Source organism: Pleurodeles waltl, chromosome 5, assembly GCF_031143425.1.
Source record: "Pleurodeles waltl isolate 20211129_DDA chromosome 5, aPleWal1.hap1.20221129, whole genome shotgun sequence".
Lineage (NCBI taxonomy): Eukaryota > Metazoa > Chordata > Amphibia > Caudata > Salamandridae > Pleurodeles > Pleurodeles waltl.
In genome coordinates, this window is record NC_090444.1 from 965417684 (window position 1) to 965437919 (window position 20236).

The 20236-nt window shown below is 45.3% G+C and overlaps 1 protein-coding gene across 2 annotated transcripts in view; it reads right to left on the reverse strand.

Moving 5' to 3' along the window:
- NINL (ninein like) overlaps positions 1–20236 on the reverse strand; it is a 464259-nt gene that overhangs the window by 365073 nt on the left and 78950 nt on the right. For both annotated transcript variants that reach the window (XM_069235090.1, XM_069235091.1), the window contains exon 2: positions 4473–4677. In XM_069235090.1, coding sequence (XP_069091191.1) covers positions 4473–4655 — 183 coding nt within the window. In that variant the 5' untranslated portion in view covers positions 4656–4677. The remainder of the gene's footprint in view (positions 1–4472; positions 4678–20236) is intronic.

The following is a 20236-nucleotide window of genomic DNA, read 5'->3' on the forward strand; positions in this document are numbered from 1 at the left end:
CCATAATTGGGACTTCCTTTCTCAGTCCGACATCAAGCTCAAAACTTTTTTTTTTTTTGTAAAACACCACATCATAATAACTGAATTCCTCTCCTGGGCGCTATCCAAACTGGTGAGGTACTACCCGTTAGAGCAGTGGTGCTTAACCTTTCAACATCTGTGGACCCCTACTTAATCATTACCGGAATCCGGAGACCCCCACTGAGTCATTATTGGAATCTGGGGCCACCAGATGACTTGAACTGCAAAACAGTGTACAACAATACAGAAACTGGCATTCATCAAACAGATACACAAATGATACAATATTGCATTTATTCACAGATAAGCATAAACAGATACACAAATGATACAATATTGTATTTATTCACAGATAAGTATACAAGAAAAATCATTGCTTTTGTTTTACCTAAAAGGGTGTAACTTTTGTAAATCCAATGAAGGTCAACCACTGTCTACACTATATTCTGTTTGATGCACTCGATTGCTTCCATGAATCAATATGAGGATACCAATTTAATTTTTAGCCTCCAGTTTCATATTCGTTCACATTTACAGAATGTTTTAAATGTTTAAATTTACATTTTGCTTCTTTATTTATATAAATTTAAATAATCTATTATTATTATTTTTCTAAGTAGGCACAGACCCCCGAGGAGGAGTTGTGGACCCCCAGGAGTTCCTAGACCACTGGTTAAAACGGTTATGTGAGCACTGCCATTGGTGATACCAAGCCAAGAGGCATCTTTAAATTTGGAAAGCACCCACCAGGTAATGAAGCTCGACACCCTCACAAATCTGGGCACAGACTGGTCTGGAGGTAGGCGAATATTTGGAAAAGGGACAAAAACACAGCTACATCTGCCAAGAGTGATGCTGTCCTCGAAACTTTGGTAGGGGATGTTGTTCCTCTACAACACTGTGGTTCAAACTCCTGGCGTCCACCTTTCCTGGAATGAATCTATTACAATGCCATTTTGGCTATGATAATCAGCCTGGCATCTTACAGGCTCTACCAGGCCCAAATAGTACATCTTTTCCAATTCTTTTATTTCCTCTCTCACACTATTTCCTACTTTGTGCATGGCTTGAATGTTATTCTTCCTAAATATATTCTTTAGTACACACATTTTGAAAACTCCCAGCCTTTAACTGAAGACTTCTTGGGAACCCATCTAATCTTTGCATTTCACTTCCTGACGGGCAGAGTAAAAGCTCTGGGGAGCACCACTAGGATTTTGTTTCATTATCAGATCCCTTTCTTGTAAACAACCTAAAACAACTAGTAAAGTATATCTTACCTATGGTTTTCCTCACCATGAAACCTGTCTGCCCTACAACGAAACCCTTAAGCTCAAATGGACTTCCTCCATATCCACCAAGGGTAGTCTGCATAAGTGTGACGGAAGGGTCATAGACGTTTGTGCCTACTTTTGGAGCCCTCGAGGCACTTCAGAATTACAGAAGGGGACTGCAGTGCTTGTGCATCCCCCTTATATAATTTGAGTCACAGAGGTGTATATTTTATGCCAGCATGGTCCCAAGAGGGAATTCCCTCATTTGAATGAGGGCAAAAGAATCAGTACCTTTGCAAAGTGCCAAATTACAGTGGTGGGCTAAAAACAGAGGGAGATGCACCAATTGAGTGCCTCATATTAAATATTTCATAATGAATAAACTACCTAACGATGCTCTTTGGGATAGGGACACCGCTCCCTCCAAAATTCCCAGCAGAGGTTGGTGCAGTGCTACACTGCATCCATCTGTGGAAGGATCATGTCCACTTGGGAAAATAAAAATAAAAAAAGAGTCCCAGGGCTACCTCCGGAGTGTGTGCGTTACATCAAGGCATAACTAAGCAACTTGGTTTAAGACATGGCACTATCTAACGTGCATGAACTTAACTCAGAAGTTCTCTGAGTCAGTGCACGAGCTGCAGACAACACTGCTTGGAAATGGGAGCTGTGGTTGCATTTCCCTGTTTCACAGTGATGCTAATGCACTGAGAATTTTCAGGTTAAGTGTATGCCCTTTAGACAGAAGGATGTCTTAAAAACAGGTGCACAGCTCCACTTTAGCGCACCGATTCAGGATACAGCCTCTGGGCTGCTGGCAATAAAAGACAGAGCTGTGGTTTCACACCGTGGCTCCTTCTATGACTGATGTGCTCTTGCCAGTGAAGGCACAAACTGTCAGAGTGTGCACCTATGCTAGGAAGACTACATGTCCCCCCATAATCACACGCAGTGTCCTAGATACGAGGTAGAGCTTCCAACTACTAAAACAGCTCCAGGGGCCATATTAAAGAAAGTGTCCTGGTGTGCAATAGGTGTTAGAACCCTTTCGGCACTTTGGTATTACGGGAGGGGTCGGTGAAGTTTTGGAGGCCCCTTCCATAACGAGGATCACGCGGTTGAAATAGCCTATGCAATCTGAGGCGGGGCTAACTCTATGCAAATAAGTGCACGCTTTTGCCCCTGCACCTGTGCCACATTACAGATCTGGTTTCAGGGGTAAAAACATCATCAGGAGACCGCTGGTGCGGTGCTGCTCCTTGTGCACTGAAAGCAGCCTTTCAGTTTTAAACGGCCAGCCCACCCTTCAAAGCTGCCCTCTCCCACCATGCAGACACACGTTTCCGTCTACAGTGGAGATAGCACACTCTTTAATGAAATATTTTCAAAGTCCCAGCACACACAAAATAGTGGATCTGTCCAGTGCAGAGAGGGTTAGAGTGCATAATACAGTACATAATAAGGTTAAACCCAGTAGATACTGATCCAGAATCCATCGACATTATCAGAAAAGACACATGAGATGATACAAGGTTCAACAGATAACTTTCACATCAAATAATATATATCATAATAGGAAACATTCATATAGCTAAAAATAAAAAAGACCCTATAACGAAATATGACATAACACATAATATAACTTTTCACCTTTCACCTTTTTACAGTCAATATAAGGAGAATATACTGCAAAAGTAAAAGACAAAAGGGCCCCGTTACCTGGAAACCCATGCTTAACTGTGCTTTCTTCAGAAACCAGAGAAATCCGAACTTTCATGGAAACCTCAGCCCAGGACTCTCATCTCCAAATGGCTCAGTCATTACTTTCTTGAAGTAAGGCATTCAAAAACTAGGCACGTGGGGTCTGCTGCACCTCAGGAGGGAAATGTATGCTTAAACTATTTGTATCCATGTTGATACTTTTGATTTTGGTGACCTTAAGACAATAGGTGTGACCTGTGGTCGAACAACAAAGCAGTGACTGTAGAGAAAAGGGGACTAGAAGAATACAAGGTGCCAGGAATGCTACACTACTAGGCTATACTGTGGCTGACGGACCAAAGTCAAAAACCAGACTTCTTCAATGGCAACTTCAGATTTAACTTGAAACACCAAAGACTTCCCTTTGGACTAAGAGGTTGCCATTTCCAGAGCCTCTTCAGCCGTAACAAATTTGCTATGGACTTGCAGAGAGGGTAGTCATAGGTAGGCTCTACGAAAGGTTGATGGTGCATTTTACTTTCGCATACCTCTCCGGAATCAATATTCTGCAAGTGCCATCCTGATAAAGATAGCAGTAAGTAGCGAGAGAGAAAATAACTTGTTCACAGTACTCTACAAATGAGAACAACTTTTATAGGCCGATACAGGTGTTCAGACAGACTCCAGCCATAAAGAACATTAGCAGGATTTCCCCCTTAAGCAATGTTTGCAAGGTTGGTACTTTTATGCAGTTACTAAACTGTGGCATCAGAGTCAAAGAGCACTTTGCAACAGGTACACTCTAAAGAGAACAATGGGATTGTAAATGATATTTGTCATGCTATCTTGAGCTACATTATTTAGCTACCTGTCAGGTGGGGCTCAAAACATATAGGGCCACATTTAGAGATTGGAGGGAAGCGCCTCTAATTTATGGAAGAACCCTAAACAGGGAGTAGAACCCTTTGGCTGAAAATACTCCACCATAGCATGGTATGGTGGAGGATAATCAAGAGTTCACTCAGGAAAATTGAAGATTTTCAGTTCCTTGCTAACTCTCAATAAGGCCTTAAATGGATTCCCTGGAGGGCACTGTGGTAAGAAGATGGACTCCAGCAGCAGATTACTGTACGTGGCCTGCAGGTTTAGGCAAATGTTTTGATAAACCTGGACTGCCAAGGTGTCCAGTTGACCACAAAAGAGAAATGTGTGATGGTAGAGAAGACAGACATCCAAGGTATTGTCAGGACAAAATCATTTTCTTTCTCAAGTGCGGAAGTAATCAGAAAAATCTTCAGATAATCAAATGCCTTCCAGATTTTCATTTAATAAAAAGAACAATGTAGGTCTTGGTGGACGTCTTAACAAAAGTAAAGGAACATGCCCTCTGAAACAATTTTCAAAATCAGAACCATTATAAATGAAAAAAGTGGGCCCTACTAAATCGGCATACTGACAACACACCACGCTGCTTACCCGAGCAAAGTGATCACTCCCAAGGAGCGTCTTCAGAAGTACGGGCAGCTGAGCCTCCAGATGCAGCTTTCGGCAGAGCTCGGTCAGCTCCTCCTTGTCCAGGTACCCGGTGCCGGTGGTGTCACAGCTGTTAAACACCTCGCTGAGCTGGGACACATATTGGTTCTCTTCTTCCTTGTCCATCCCACAGCATACTGCAGCCTACCTGTGGAGGGTCAAGTAAAGAGCAGAAAGTCAACCAATACTCGAAGGTAAACCTGCAATTTCAAAAAAGAAAGACAACAAAACCCCTTTTGTGAGATGAATCCACGCCCTGGCTGTTCTGACTACCACAGAGCTGATGGTGAGGGGTGGTTTGAATTTCCCAGCACATTCTGAACACAGAACTGCAAAGCAACAGGTTAGCAAAAGGAGTACACAAACCTCACCTGATCCATACCTAGAAACCAGAGCTCTCAACAAGCCCAGACTGGAGCCAACTGCAGACACTGAATAACTGAGCAGGTCTTGGTTCTACCCCATGGGGGCTTGTCTTCGAGGAGGCAGTAAATTATAGTTGTATTCAAAAGCCAACTCCTACTCATAACAAGATTAAAGTACTGCACAATGATTATTATTAATCATAATGTTAAGGCTGTGGGTAAGCTTGTATGCTGCTTCACAGATACGCTTTGTTTGGAGGCTTTCTGTTTGAGTGCTCTAAGCATGCACCATGCAACACATTAACTGTGGGGTTTTACCGCTGCTGAGTGAGCAAGAGCTATTTGGAAAACAGTCACTCTCTTCTGGTTTAAAGAAGCTTCCTTTGGAGGCTACAGACTGTCCAAAAGGCTATAAAATACATCAATACAATTCCTTTTCAATGCATATATCTGGTAGGGTTATAAATTGAGGTAAAATTAAAACTGATGAAGGAGTATAAAAGCCACTCAATCAGTACAAATTGAGCCGCATTTACAATTCTAAAAAATACATACAAATAAAACCCAGATTAGGTTTTATCACAGTTGACAAACAATACAACTATGTAAGACGAACAATTTTCTCTTGTCTTGAGTAAAAGGGAAATAAACAACAGACTAAACAGCCCACACTTTGCAAGTCTGTAATTTTTCTAAATGTGTCCATATGCACGGGTAACCGAGGACACAACCAGTTATGGTTACTTCCATTACTAGAGAGGATGTTCTCAATTCCATGTGTCTAAAAAAAGTTTAAAGAGCATTTCCCTCATACCCATAAGTTTGACTGAATAAATATAAAATCATGGTCTCCTTCTAGAGTGTCACAATGGGTGAAAAGCAGTAGGTTGAAAAACTACCTAAAGTAACTGTCAGTGGTTCAGACCAGTGGTTCCCAACCTTTTGGCTTCTGTGGACCCCCACTTTATCATTACTGGATCACAGGGACCCAAACTGAATCATTACTGGGATCCGGCCCCCCCTCCAAAGAGTCAGTACTGAAAGGTGGGGACCTAATCTGTTAATATTATTTAATTTGCTAAGCAGTCGGGGACCCCCTGTGGAGGCTCTGCGGACCCCCCATGGGTTCCCGGACCACGGGTTGGGAACCACTAGTCTAGACTATTTGCAAGCATTCCTCCCATCACCCTAAATAGTTAAACAATGGATCACAAACAACTTCTTCAGCTTTTTGAGAAGTTATTTCTCATAAATGAAATCCAGTAAATTCATATCCCCGTCCTTTATAACCCTCTACATTTATTATTTAGAAGTCATAGTTTAAACCCACCTGACTGCAGCATTTCAGCAAAATGTAAATACAGGATTTTGAAAGTGGCCCAAACAGTTTTCCATGTTAGTCTACAGACTTGGGCATTGGTGTGGAGAGCTTTAATAAGATACCTATCTGGACTCCTAGCCAGCCAATTAAGATATATAGCTCAAGCAGTTGTTTTTGCATTATACAGGGATGATTTTCCAGCTTCATAACTGTTGATGGTACTCAACCACTTGCTAAAACAACTCTTTTATAAGTCAAAATCCATGTGGTGCGAGACCATGTCAATATGTGCTACCTTTTTTTATTAACATAGCCTAGTTAATAAATCGAAATAAGTGACTCACAGTAGTCGCCAGTACAGTGAATACCCAAATGATATTATTACTACTTTGGTCTAAAAGCAAGACCCAAATCAAAACGGATTGCTTGATTAGGAGACAAAGCATAACTCTGCGTGCAAGATAATTCTGCACCCCGTGCATGAGCCTAATTACTCCATCTGGGGCTTGTTTCAGAAAATGCAATAGTATGGGCATAAAAAACTGAGTTCATATGCCACAAGTAATTGCATTAAATAACCCATCCTTTACAGCACCTGCTTGAAGAACCATCATATTCTGCCCGGAAGCCAAAACATCTATCAACAATCTACGATACTGAAAGCTGAAGATATGGTTAGGCTACCTGTAAATAGTATTTTTTTACTTTGCATCTGCATTGCTACTAACTCCAAACAAAGAAAATAAATTTAATATTGGTTTTATTACTTTGTTAATTATTTTCTGTAAACCAGCAAGCAGAATAATCATATTGCTGCTAAAACCAGTTCATAGTCAAATCGGCTCTTTGTGTCACAAACCAATTTTGGACAACTCACCTTTGTCACTGAAATGCATTCTGTTCCCGAAATAAACTCAGTGGTGCAAAACACAAGCAATCAATTATCCTTTCGGAGGAAATGTACAACGTTTGCTAAAGCCCAAACATCTCACGAAACTGATAAGAGTTCTAGGGCCAGATGTAGCAAAGGGTTTGCGAGTCGCAAACGGCGAAAAACGCCGTTTTCGAGGCGCAAAAGCCTCTCTGCTATGCAGAAATGCATTTTGCGAGTCGGATCCGACTCGCAAAATGCATTTCCGACTCGCAAATAGGAAGGGGTGTTCCCTTCCTATTTGCGACTCGCAGTGCTATTCAATTTCATTTGCGACCGTGAAAGCGGTCGCAAATGAAATTGCAGTACCATCCACTTGAAGTGGATGGTAACCCAGTCGCAAACGGGAAGGGGTCCCCATAGGACCCCTTCCCCTTTGTGAATGGAAAAAAAATATTTTTTCAGAGCAGCCAGCCCTGAAAAAAAACGAAACTAACGGTTTCGTTTTTTTTTTTTTCCAAGTGCAGCTCGTTTTCCTTTAAGGAAAACGGGCTGCAGATGGAAAAAAAAACTGCTTTATTAAAAAGCAGTCACGGACATGGTGGTCTGCTGACTCCAGCAGGCCACCATCCCCGTGAGTGCCCATACTTGCAATGGGGTCGCAAACTGCGACCCACCTCATTAATATTAATGAGGTGGGTCTTTGCGACCCCATTGCGAGTTGCAGAAGGTGTCTGAGACACCTTTCTGCATAGCAAATTGCGACTTGCAATTTGCGAGTCGCACGGACTCGCAAATTGCAAGTCGCAATTTGCAAGCTACCTACATCTGGCCCCTAGTTCACTCAAAATTGGATCAGTGCTATATAGTCTATGCTCGATTATTGACCTTGGGAATTTAAGCATCCTTGGAGCCCGAGTGGGTCTTGGTGGCAGGGTCTTGGCTTGATTTGCCTGGGTTACCTGCTGCAGATCCGGATTGAGGCCACAGAGCCTATTCATGGTCACAGGCTCTACACTGAGCTACAATATTCCATCATGGCTTCCATATTGTTTAATCAGTATAAGGAGCAGCTGAGGGGGCTGATTGGCTAGCCAGCCCTTTCCGTGCACCCTTATGCGGATGTTGCCCAGTAAAGTGAGAAGATCAGAGGACATTGACTCTTTCCAGCAGGGGTTACTCTACTGGGGCGTCGCCCCTCTATTTGTCTGGCTCCAATAGTTCCCCATTATTGAAATGTGGAATATATCATTTAACAATTTGTGTTTCGTGCCACAGCCTTTTATTTTTATCTACAGTGGACCCGGTTGCACTGCAGCAGGAGAGTGAGGTTACGAGGAATGTATGGGTGGGACTTAACATTGACATCAGCAGCACTCCATGAATGCTATGCCACTGCACACAGGTGTGCATGGTCAGGTTGGCCAGCTGCCTTTTGGTGACCAGCCTGACATGCGCACTGGAGTCTAGAGGCTTCTCACCCTGCGCTATTAGTGAGCCTGGTGGTTGGTTACAGCTGCAGCCCTCCAGACTCCTAGTAAGAGCTGGGTTTGCCTGACCAAGCCAATCTTGGTGCTCCACTCATGTTTTAACAGGAAGAGAGCAGCACCAGGATTGGCTTTGGGACAAGTGGTTAGGCCGCTTGTCCAGTGGTCTTACAGGCAGCGAGAGAGAATTTGGTTCACGTCGGAACAGTGGCCAATCACTGCATTGCTTTATTACGAAACCATGCAGTGATTGGCCATTTCTGTTCCTTACTCTCCTCCTCCGTCTACACATGCAGCGTCAGTAACAGCATTGTGCACAAGGAAGAGTGAAGAGCAGCCTCACCCAGCTCAGCAGCTCCTGACCTGATGCATAGTGACCTCACACTTTGATGTCCTGGGACCTGCCTAAGGGAGAGATAGGCCTTGCAGTAGTGAAAAACGAATTTAGCAGTGGTCCACTCTCACGACATGTAAAGCACACCAGTACATGGCCTACTTTTTAAATACAAGGCACCCTACCCATGGTGCTGCCTTGGGCATACATTAAGGGTGGCTTACATGTAGTAGAAGGGAAGGTTTGGGTCTGGCAAGTGGGTGCACTTACCAGGTCGAAATTGCAGTTTAAAACTGCCCACACAGACACTGCAGTGGCAGGTCTGATACGGGTTTACAGTGCAACTCATGTTGACAGCACAATCAGTGCTGCAGGCCCAATAGTAGCATTTGATTTACAGGCCCCCGGGCACACATGGTGCACTATACTAGGGACTTACTAGTAAATCAAATATGCCAATCATGGATAAACCAATCACAAATACAATTTAGACAGAGAGCATATGCACTTTAGCACTGGTTAGCAGTGGTTGAGTGCCCAGATTCCTAAAGCCAACACATTTTGTATTAGAAAGAATAGGAGGAAGAAGGCAAAAGTTTGGGGATAACCCTGCAAAAAGTCCAACAGTAGCTTAATTCCGTAACAAATAGACAAAAGTGCTGCTAAAGAAAGTGTCTGTTTTTTTCACCATCTTCCCAGCTTTCAAGAACATGCAGACTTAATTCATACAACCAAACTTTTTTGCATAGTTTTGGCATTTTACTGGGAGATAGCACATTTTTCTTATTTTTTTGTGTTTTCAACCTCCTTCCAGTTTATGGTGGAAACAAGTGTGAAACCCATGGTGGATCCCAGAAAGATATACATGACAAAATTCTGAATTCAGCAATGGGTCATGTGCGTAGATCCTTCAAGGTTTTTCCAAAGAAACCAAGAGGTGAAAAAACTAAATAATGAAAATCAGTAGGAAACACACAGGCATTTGTGACGTTTTCATTGGTAACTTCTCATCACAATTGCTAATTTACAAAACCTATATACCATTACATCTGCTAGACCCATCTAGTTGTAGGGAATATATGGAGTTTGTGGGTTTTTCAAGAACTTGAGGTACCCAGGGACAATAACCAAGATGCACCTTGCAATTGTTTTTCATTGTGGACTGGGTATAGCGCAATATGGTAAAGTATAAATAGTGAAAAATAGGTATCAAGGAAACATATGTATTTCCGAAATAGCAGGATTCTTTGCACATCTCTGAATTTGTAGGTACCCATACTAGCATGTGAATTAGAGGGTAAAATTACTTTTTTCTTACACATTGTCTTACATTTGGAAGGTGCAAATGCAGAGAAATACTATTGATAAAAACACTTGTTCTACTAGTTTGTATTCCCCTAAGTTTCCCGATAAAAATGGTACCTCACTTGTGTGGGTAGCCCTAGTGCCTGTGAAAGAGAACAGCCCAAAATGCAACACAGACACCACATTTTCAACTGAGAACTGACTTGTTTTTTTGCGATGTGCCTAGATGTGTTTTTTGGGGCCCTAGCTCACCCAGCACCTGAGGAAACCTATCAAACCTGTACATTTATGAAAACTGGAAACCTAGGGGCATCAATGGATGGGGTGACTTTGGGGGCTCCCACCAGGTTGCTTTACCCAAAATCCTTTGCAAACCTCAAACTTTGACTTTAAAAAAACAAATTTTCCTCCCATTTCTGTGAAGGAAAGATCTGGTATCTGCAGGGAGCCACAAACGTCCTTCTACCTGGCATTCTCCTAAGCCTTCTTATGAAAATTGTACCTCACTTTATGGATAGGCCTAGTGCCCGTGACAGGAAACGGCCCAAAATGTGACATGGATAAATTACATTTTTCTATGCAAAACTGACCCGTTTTCTGCAAAGTGAGTAGCTGTGGATTTTGAGCACTAGCTCAGGTGGCACCAAGGGAAACCTAGCAAACGTGTTCACTTTTGAAAACTAGACACCTAGGGGCATCCAGAATGGGGTGACTTTCGTGGCTCCCACCAAGTTGTTTTACCCAGGATACTTTGCAAACCTCAAACATTGACTAAAAACACACATTCTCCTCACATTTCTGTGATGGATATTTCCGGAATCCACAGAAATCCACAAAATTTCTACCACCCAGCATTGCCTCACTTCTGCCAATAAAAATGCAGCATCACTTGTGTGGCTGGGCCTAGTGCCACTAACGGTTCAAACAAGGACAATGGGAGTCCTTGCATGGGGACTCCTATTGACCTCGGTTGGATCCGTTACTGTTAAAGTGCACAGAGTTCTAAAGCCAGCAAAAATATAGGGTCCAGCAAAAGGTGAAATAAATGGGGTGACCACGCAGAAAAGGCCACTTTCCTACAGCCATGCTGGCATTTAAATCCTCCATAACTGACACCATGGAGATCCAATGCGAGGCAGTCAGATATTGTTACTGTGCAGTGGGCCAGCGAGTGGAGTGGTGCAGGGAAAACATTAAAGATGTAAAAAGTTGTGAAGGGTTTTCTTTCACAACATTGTAAAGTTTACTTTTTCACTGTGAACTTCACAAAGTTTTTTTTTAACATATGGCACACAAACTTCACTAAAATCAACAGAAACCTGTGTGGAAGAGCCACTTCTTTTAGCAGTATTTTCTGAGAAAAACTTTTTAAAGCCAGTCCTCACACAAAACATTTTTGTGCATAAAACTTCTCCCTGAAGCAAAGCTAAGTGAAGTTGGGGAACTCATCAAACTGCCAGGAGGGTGAAGACTGCAAATCCCAATGAAGACTTGGGCTGATAGGTCCCAAAAAGGGAGCAGTGATGCAGACACTTAATACAGCACGGAAAAGTGGTACAGGATAAACGAGGATGTGGAAGAACACAAGTGCAACAGCTCAGCAAAAGAGCCGCCAACATTACTTCTCTAATGAGCGAGGTGATGTTGGGGTGTACATAGAGAGGTCTGGGTGGCTCAAGGTATTTTAGGGCTCCATTTTATATCTGGGGCACCATTTTGTTCCAGGTGACACAGTGGTCAGCAGGGAGGGTCAGTGAGGTTTTTGGTGTGAGCGTAGTTGGTCCAGTGGCTAGCTGTGAGGATTAGTATAGCTGTAGGTAACAAAAAGACAATAAATAAATAAATAATAAGACCCAGACTATATATATTTTGTTTGTTTTTTTAATTCACTCATCCGTAAACGGAGACAACTTCTAGTGGCAACGAGATGGCGGACGACCTCGTACGGCGGGCCCTCCAGGTCAGGTGCATGGACTTAGTCCATGAGAGTTCCCTGGAGCATTTCAGCCCGGCGAGGAAAGGGCTGAGTGGTGAGACTGCGGCCGTATGGGCCTGCTTGCCTCCGCATCGGGCGAGGAGCACAGGACCGCAGGTAAGGGAGGGTGGGTGCAGGAGGGGGTGAGGGGGAGCACGGTGAAGGAGAGGGGCAGACGGGGAGCGCGCTGAGTCGCCACTCCCCAGAGATGACACGCCGAGAAAGTCTTGGCTTGTCAATTCAGAGCCAGCCAGAAGCAGAGAGTGCGGCGCAGAGACACGGGAGCTGTGCGTCGTGCTCAGCACTGTGCAAGGCAGGAGAGCCAAGGGAGGGGGCAGGGTGTCAGCAGCGACGCAAGTGGGGAAAATGAAGCAAGGGGTAGGGGGGAGGGGTTGAGGCCCATGAAGGACAAGCTTGGCAATGCTTGTGGAATGGCAGGGGTATGGAGGGCTGGCGGGGCAGGGAGGCCATGGCTGCCTGCAGATGGCAGCTGGACTTGAAGGGGAGAAGGAGGAGGTGGGGAATGGCGGGAGGGAGATATTGGGGGGGGACAGCATCAGGCAGGGAGGGGGAGAGGGGTCAGGGGAGAACCCCAGTTTCCAGGTACTGGTCCACAATGTTGGAGTGAAGTGATGAGGAGGGAGCAGGGTATATGGGGGGGGGGGGGGAGAGAAAGACTTGTGGAGGACCCCCCCCAAGAGTATGACCTCCTGTTCATATTTATGGGGGGGGAGATGGTTGGGAGGAGAAAGTGGAGCCACCAGAGATGAGGAGATCAGGGAAGGCGCCAGATTGCAAGGGGTAGGCAGCAGGGTGGCACGCGTTTTTGAGAGCACGGGTGAGTTAAGAGGATAGTCTGGGGCAAAGAGGGATCAAGAGGGCAAAAGTGTTAATGCCGGCACATCGGACCTATTTTGGCAGGAAGAGGTGGGAGAAGAGAGGTGTGACCCAGGCAAGTCTAGTGAGGCTCGGCGACCCTGGGAGGGAAGAGAAGGGCGGGGCCACGAGCGGCTGGCTGGATAGCGTCACCAGAGGAGGATGGCAGATGGGCACCACGGGCCAAGGATGCGACTTCGGGCCCTTGTGACGGGATGGGCTTTGCGCCCTCCGGCGTCGCGGTTCTAGAGGGGCAGCGTCCTGGTATGTCAGAGTGGCATAGAGGGCTTGTCGCTGCCTGTAGGCAGAAGCCACAAGAAGAGCAAGCAGGGAAGTGGGTATGCAGGTGGGAAATGACACAGTGAAAATTTGCACCGAGTAAGTATGAAGGGGCTAGTCTAGAGGCTTCATGGTTGGATTTTGACGAAGAAAGTGTGGAGGAAGGAGAAATCAGGGAGGACATGGAAGAGCAAGGTTGGTGGGGGGGCTTCTAACGTCATTCAGTCATTTCAAGTACCTGCTGCGTCAGGCAAGTTATGGAAGGAAAGAATATAAAAAGAAGGAACCCAGCTGGTTAAGGGGAAGGCGCAGGAGCGACCCCCATCCTTGACGCCAGGCAAGGGTGTGCAACAAAAGATGAATGACATGGTGTTGGTCGCAATTGAGGCAAAAAAGGATGGATACAGCGGGTAAGCCCATCTGCAAAAAGGTGCATACGTAGCTGACGTAGGGGTGGTACGGAGGACGGGGGTAAAGGTACAGACAAGAAGGCGACTGCGACGGTTAACATTGAAGTTGTGGGGGACAGAAAGGCAGACACGGATAAGGAAGGAAGGGAAGGGATAGAAGCTGCCCTTCATGGGTACGGCCAAGCCGCAGAGGGCGCACCTAATGTTGGCAACAAAAGAGAAGACATGGAAAGGGGAGTATGTGGAAATGCTCAAGTTGTTCCACAGAGAGGTTAGATCCAAAGAAGGTTCTAAAGAGGAGGAATATGAGTTGGCCAAGCGTCCAAAGGTACTGGTTACGATTGAGAATTGGACAGCCGCATTTTTTATATTTGCTAGTATATACGGCTGTTCCGGAGATTCGGAGGTGGGAGATAGATGCGGACATTTGGCAACATACAAAAGGCCCCATCCAAGTTTGGGAAGACCATTTTCACAGCCAGTGGGCTCCCCATTACCTATCAGCCCTTTCGAAAGCGCCCCACCCGAGGTGCGGTGGGGGCAGACAATAAGGGACAAGCAGCAGGGGGCGGGACAGCCCAAATCAGGGCCTGTTGGGACTACAATAAAGGTATGTGCACTCAAGAATACTGCAAATTTAGACCTGAGTGCTCAAAATGTGCAGGGAGACATACCCTTGTCAATTGTTATGGGAACAACACCCGAACAACGACCGGGATGGGAGAGGGACAGCCAAGTTTAGGGGAGGACAACAGGATTGGCAGGGACCACCCATGGCTCGAGGGGGCCAGGGACCTGCAGGAAAAAGCTTGTACTCCAGTTAATATAGACAGGTTAAAGTTCTGGTTAGCGATATATGACAGGAAAGAGGACGCGTACTTGCTGATGAACGGATTTACTAGGAGATTCAAACTAGGATATACAGGACCTAGGGTACGACGGTGGGCTGAGAACCTTAGATCAGTGAGAGGGAAAGAAGATGTTGTGCACTCAAAATTGGAAAAGGAGGTGGCAGAAAGTCACATGGCAGGCCCTTTTTCTGACTGGCCGATGCAGAACCTTATCGTGTCACCTATAGGTGTAGTGCCCAAGAAGGAGAATGGGCAGTACCGGTTAATACATCATTTATCATGGCCGGTAGGGTCGTCAGTAAAAGGCTATATCCCGGAAGAGCTGACAAAGGTGTCATATGTGTCAGTGGATGTGGTTATTGAAATGGTGGAGGCGCTGGGGCCTCAAGCACTAATGGCAAAAACTGATACTAAGTCGGCTTTCAGACTGTTGCCAGTACATCCACAGGATTTTGAGATGTTGGGCATCCAATATCAAGGGTAGTGGTAAGTGGACAAAGCGCTGCCAATGGGCTGCTATATTTCTTGCTTGTTATTTGAATGCTTTAGCACATGTTTATTATCGTTTTCTTTAAAAGGGGTGGGGCCACGGGTGATGTGCATGGTGGGGTGGGGTGGGGGGGACTCCCCCTTCACAGCACATGTGTGTTTGGCCGGCCGTCTCAGGTTGCTGGGCTGGGAAGAGCCTGCACAAACTCCCAGTCTGCCTGCGAGAGCACTGGCTGGGCGCTCCCAGCCAATCCTGATGCTGCTCTGAGCAGCGTCAAGATTGGCGCAGGGGAGGTTGAAAGCGTGTGCCTGCAGAGGCAGAGGAGCGTCCAGGGACAGAGGAGCGGCGGAGGAGGTAAGTGTTTTTGGTTTTTTTCATTATTACATTTAATGTTTATTCCCTCCCACCTCCCCCCCCGCACCTTCCCGCCCCTTCTGCGGTCCTCGAGCCGCTACTGGCGGCCATGCTGGCAATGTGCAAGAAATTATGGGCAGACGCAAGGTAACAGTTAAGGACATACAGGTCCTGTTAGGGCACCTTAATTTTGCTTGCAGAGTAGTGAGAGCAGGGAGGACATTCTGTAGACTGGCTCTAGCACAACAATCTTTGCCTCACCACCACGTTCAGCTAAAAGCAAGCACAAAGAAAGACTTGAGAAAGTGGTGCATATCCCTGGATTCCTTTAATGGCACACCACTGCATTTGTGGACAGAACTGCGATAGGGATGCGCAGATATTTTCTGACGCATTGGGAGCACAAGGTTTTGGCATATATTAGCAGGGCTGGTGGTGCGCTGAGGAATGGCCGGACAAGTGGAAGAATGGGGGAAAGAGCATAGCGTTCTTGGAACTGTTTCCACTAATTGTGTCAGTCTGTGTATGGGGCCACCTTTTAGAGCACAAGAAAAGTAGTCTTCAGGGTGGAGAATTTGGCAGTTGTACGGGTAGTGAACAGATAGTCTGCTAAGGACATGCAAGTATTACAGTTGCTAAGGATTTTAGTTTTGGGGTGTTTACGACATGACATTTCATTCAGGGCAAGACATGTGCCGGGAGTAAACAATGACATTGCGGGTGCCTTGTCTCGTTCACAGCGGGACAGGTTTCATGGGCTGGTCACAGACGAGGAACTGTGCAGGACAGAGATGCCAGAGGTGCTTTGGAGTATGGGCAGCAGACGATGTCTAACGGCAGTGGGACGCGATGCCTCATAGTTCGGAATGCACTCTTTTGGAAAAGGGTTAGCAACAGAAGCTGGGAGGCTAGGTTGGAGTCAGGACAGGTTAATGGGGCTGGGGAGGTGGAAGTCAGACAGCTATTGGAGGCGTGTGAGAAGAGGGGGGCAGCTGGGCACAGGGGGCAGAGCCTAACGATCTGTTGTTGCCTTCACAGGTGTTATGCCAGGACCGGAAGTGAACTTCCTTTCAGTATGGGTCGTGGGTCACTTATTCGTAGAGTGGGCACACCAGCAAGCGAAGCAAACAAGCATTGGCGAAAACCTGGGGTTGGACTGGGAGCTGTATAAAGTGCACTGGGACGGGGACCGGGGCATGAAATGGAAGGAGTTATTGGGCGACTACAGAATTTGAAAGCTAGAGGTGCCTGTCCAGACATTTTGTTGGTACATTTGGGGGAGAACAACTTAGTAGAAAAAACAGGATTGGATGTGATAAAAGCCATGAAGAGAGACTTGAAAGAGATCATAAAACAGTGGAAGGGGTGCCATGTGATATGGGCAGCTTTTGTTCCACGTCGGTGGGTAAGAGCCTAATCTCAGGACTAATACCGGCGAGACCCTGGTCTGAGGTGCCTCGTGACTAATGTGGCACAGACCATGTTACCTGGGAACAAAGGGGAGAATAAAATGACTTACTGTCTGCTAATATCTGGATGCCAACAAATGCACAAAATCACCGTTTCAGCAGCACTGGGCCTAAAAAGCTCACTCACTGAGAGTTTAAAACCTCCCATTTACTATATACTATAGTTTTACTAACCGAGGAGAGAAAGCGTTTTTCGGTTGAACTGCATAACGGAGGCACCGAAGAGTGTGGGAGTGGCACAAAATAATATTACAGGCTACCTATCCATGCAATATAAAGCAACACTCAGCCAGGTCGAGGGACTGTGTTCCAATTAAAATTCCAAAGTCAAGTATAAATAAAACGATAATGGGCATTTTATGTGAAACTTTAAATACTTCTCGGAATACGAAATTTCATAGGAAACGCATGCTGGGGTATGTTTAAAGGGCTCTGACATGCAATCACAAAACTGTTCCAGTTGAAAAAACAGTGTACTTCCTCAGTTTCTACTGCCCTGAGCCATGTGTGCTCTCCCCGGTGCCAAAGATCTGACGAACAGGCCTGTGGTACCCTGTGCCTAGTAAATCTCTACCGCTGGCCTCCAGCCAGTGCAAGCCTGAGGTACCAAAGAAGTTAGTCGGCCAGTAACCGCGGCTCATGGGGGAGGATACATTGGCACATGGCACAGTCCAGCCCAGGGAGCACAGTTTTGGTGCTCCGATGCGATTCGCTGAGCAGAAACATATTTAATTTGATTACGAGTTGGAAACCCCGCCATAAGCATGACTACTTTCCAGGATTTAGTCTCATTGACAGTTTTCTTTGTGTTGGCATCCAGCTGTGCTCTTTGGCTCTACGCCAGTGTTTTTAGCTCTCCAAACCTCAATCGAAGGAAAAACGCTTATGCTGCAAAAAGATGACATTTGACTATTCAGAACTATAAGTGCATTCTTCGCGTAAATGTGGAATCCTGAGGCGTTCACACACAAAAGAACAAAAGGTGCAACCCTTAATTGTAAACCAACACGGAGGCCGAATTTAGGCAATAATGGCGCCCGCACTGTTCAACGATCCAGCACAAGCTGTCGAAAATACAAACCGATCAAATCTACTATAACATCCATTTAGGGAACACAAAAGAGAAAGGGACTGTCAACACAGATAAACGCTTCTTCTAGACTATTCATGAGGGCAGGATTTATTTTACAATGTAACATTTTGAAGTCTCGTGTTCATTCTCCTGAAAACCAGTGGGGTCCCACTCTAACGGCACCACCCTTCAAACACTCCCAAAACCTCATTGACATTCGGGACTGTATTCAACTCCAAATTCTGGGTGGGCTGACAAAAAAGTGTAAAGGCAAAAGATAAGATTTTGATCTTTCATTTCAGTCTTCCTAAGCCCCCTGTAAATGTGTGTCCCACTCGCACTGCTTACTGTCAGATATTAACAAGCAAGGCTGAATATCAGTTTCATGAACATTATTTGGATTAAAAGTCTCCAAATCGAGATGACATGTCTTAACTTGCTCGCAATATTTAACGTTTCACATATAAACTGCCAGGAAATATTAACCGTTGTGTTTCTGAGGGGCGTGGCGTAAAATACCTGGAGGCCGCTGTTCCGTGGAATTCTTCCATATTCAGGACAACATTCCAACCTCCCACCACACTATTTATTAATTTGAAAAAACGATGAACAGACTTGCAAATTTATTTTTTTATCTGACAAGCAGAAGGAAAATAAGCATGACAAAGGCTGCTGGGATATTTTTGGCGCTCTACAAAAGCGATCCACGTTAAAGTCAATAAAAGCAAGAAAGGTGGCCCTAGCTCGGCAGGCGCGTGCTTCAGCTTGCCCGGTGCTCTTTGTGCTGGGACATTCCGAGCGCCCGCACTGACACTCCTTCGCACTGAGTATCACTCCTCGACCTAGGGAGCTTTGGCAGCAGTGGTGAAAGGGCACGGTGCCACTAATGTCCAAGTGCGGATCCAAGGTGGCCATCTCTTACAGGAAAAGAAATACCGGCCATTTTATCACATCCTACAATTCTGGAAGGGCCAAAGCCTGGCAGGCGAGACAGAATGTGTGTATAATTCGCAGCGTTCGATAATGACACGCCAAGAATCTCCATATTTAGCTCTCATGTGATTTCTTAATGTGTTTGCTGGTTAGGTTTATATTTCAGATTTCACTGTTTATACAGGTCAGGCCCTTGAAATACTGGCAAAGTGGCAACCATGGACCCGCGGTTCAGAGACATTCTCATGCTTTTTGGTATCATTTGAAATACTCGGTTTGAGGCAGTTTTTTCGTGCGTTGCTCCAAAGAAACGTAATACATGGCAAATGTTTCGGACAGCCACATGGCACATACATCGAATCCACATGAAAATCATTTACCCAGGCAGGTTGCTCTTAAAACCTTGGGTACAGCGCAGCTTCTTTGATACAATTTGAACACTTCTGTTTTGAAGAACGCGGTAAATCGGCGCAAACCATTAAAATAACTATGTGCATTTTCATACTATAAATAGCAGTGCTAACTACCCTGTCACCATGGATGTGGTAGATTCATGAAAACGCCAGCGGTAGCTGAAATGACATCACATACTCTTTGACCCTAATGAGGTCACAGGATTATCAAGAAAGGCATGTCCCATGACCCTAGTATCTCTACTGACACCACTGAAGTTCCCTCATAACTGCTTTATTAGTATAACCGCATAACAGACAAATGGTTATTTCAGAAACCACCTACATTATGGACCTGAGTTGATCCTTAAGAATTCTGGGGCATAGTCCTTGCCCTAAAGTACAGTGAGCAAGCAAAAGGAGCAGGCCAGGCCTCTTCTACGGGGTTCCCACGCTGGGAAAAGTTTGAGACGAATCAGGTGAAATCATGCATTTTGAAGTACAATTTCAACATAAAATTGCTAAAATGCCATAAGAGCATAAAGGGTACTCATGACACATTCACATCTTTTCATAGTGTACCACACCAATAAAACAGGATGTTCCTCAGGTGTTGACCCAGTTTTTTCCCAAAATGTGCTACAGATGCCCCCATATGTCCAAAATTACCTGTATTGTGCTTGGTCAGCATTTTCATGGGTGCCCCTTATATCAAATAGGACACAAAAGATGCCTGTGCAGAATTTTGCAAGTTATGCTGTCCATATATCATAGGTGACACGTGTGAAAAATAACCTCAGCTGGTCCGAACCTGCATTTTGTCATTGTTGCCCCCATTCCATAAGCCATGTTGTCCTCCTTTATGCCAAGAATTACCTCCATTGTGCCAATACCAGCATTTTGCCACTGGTGTCCACATGCCA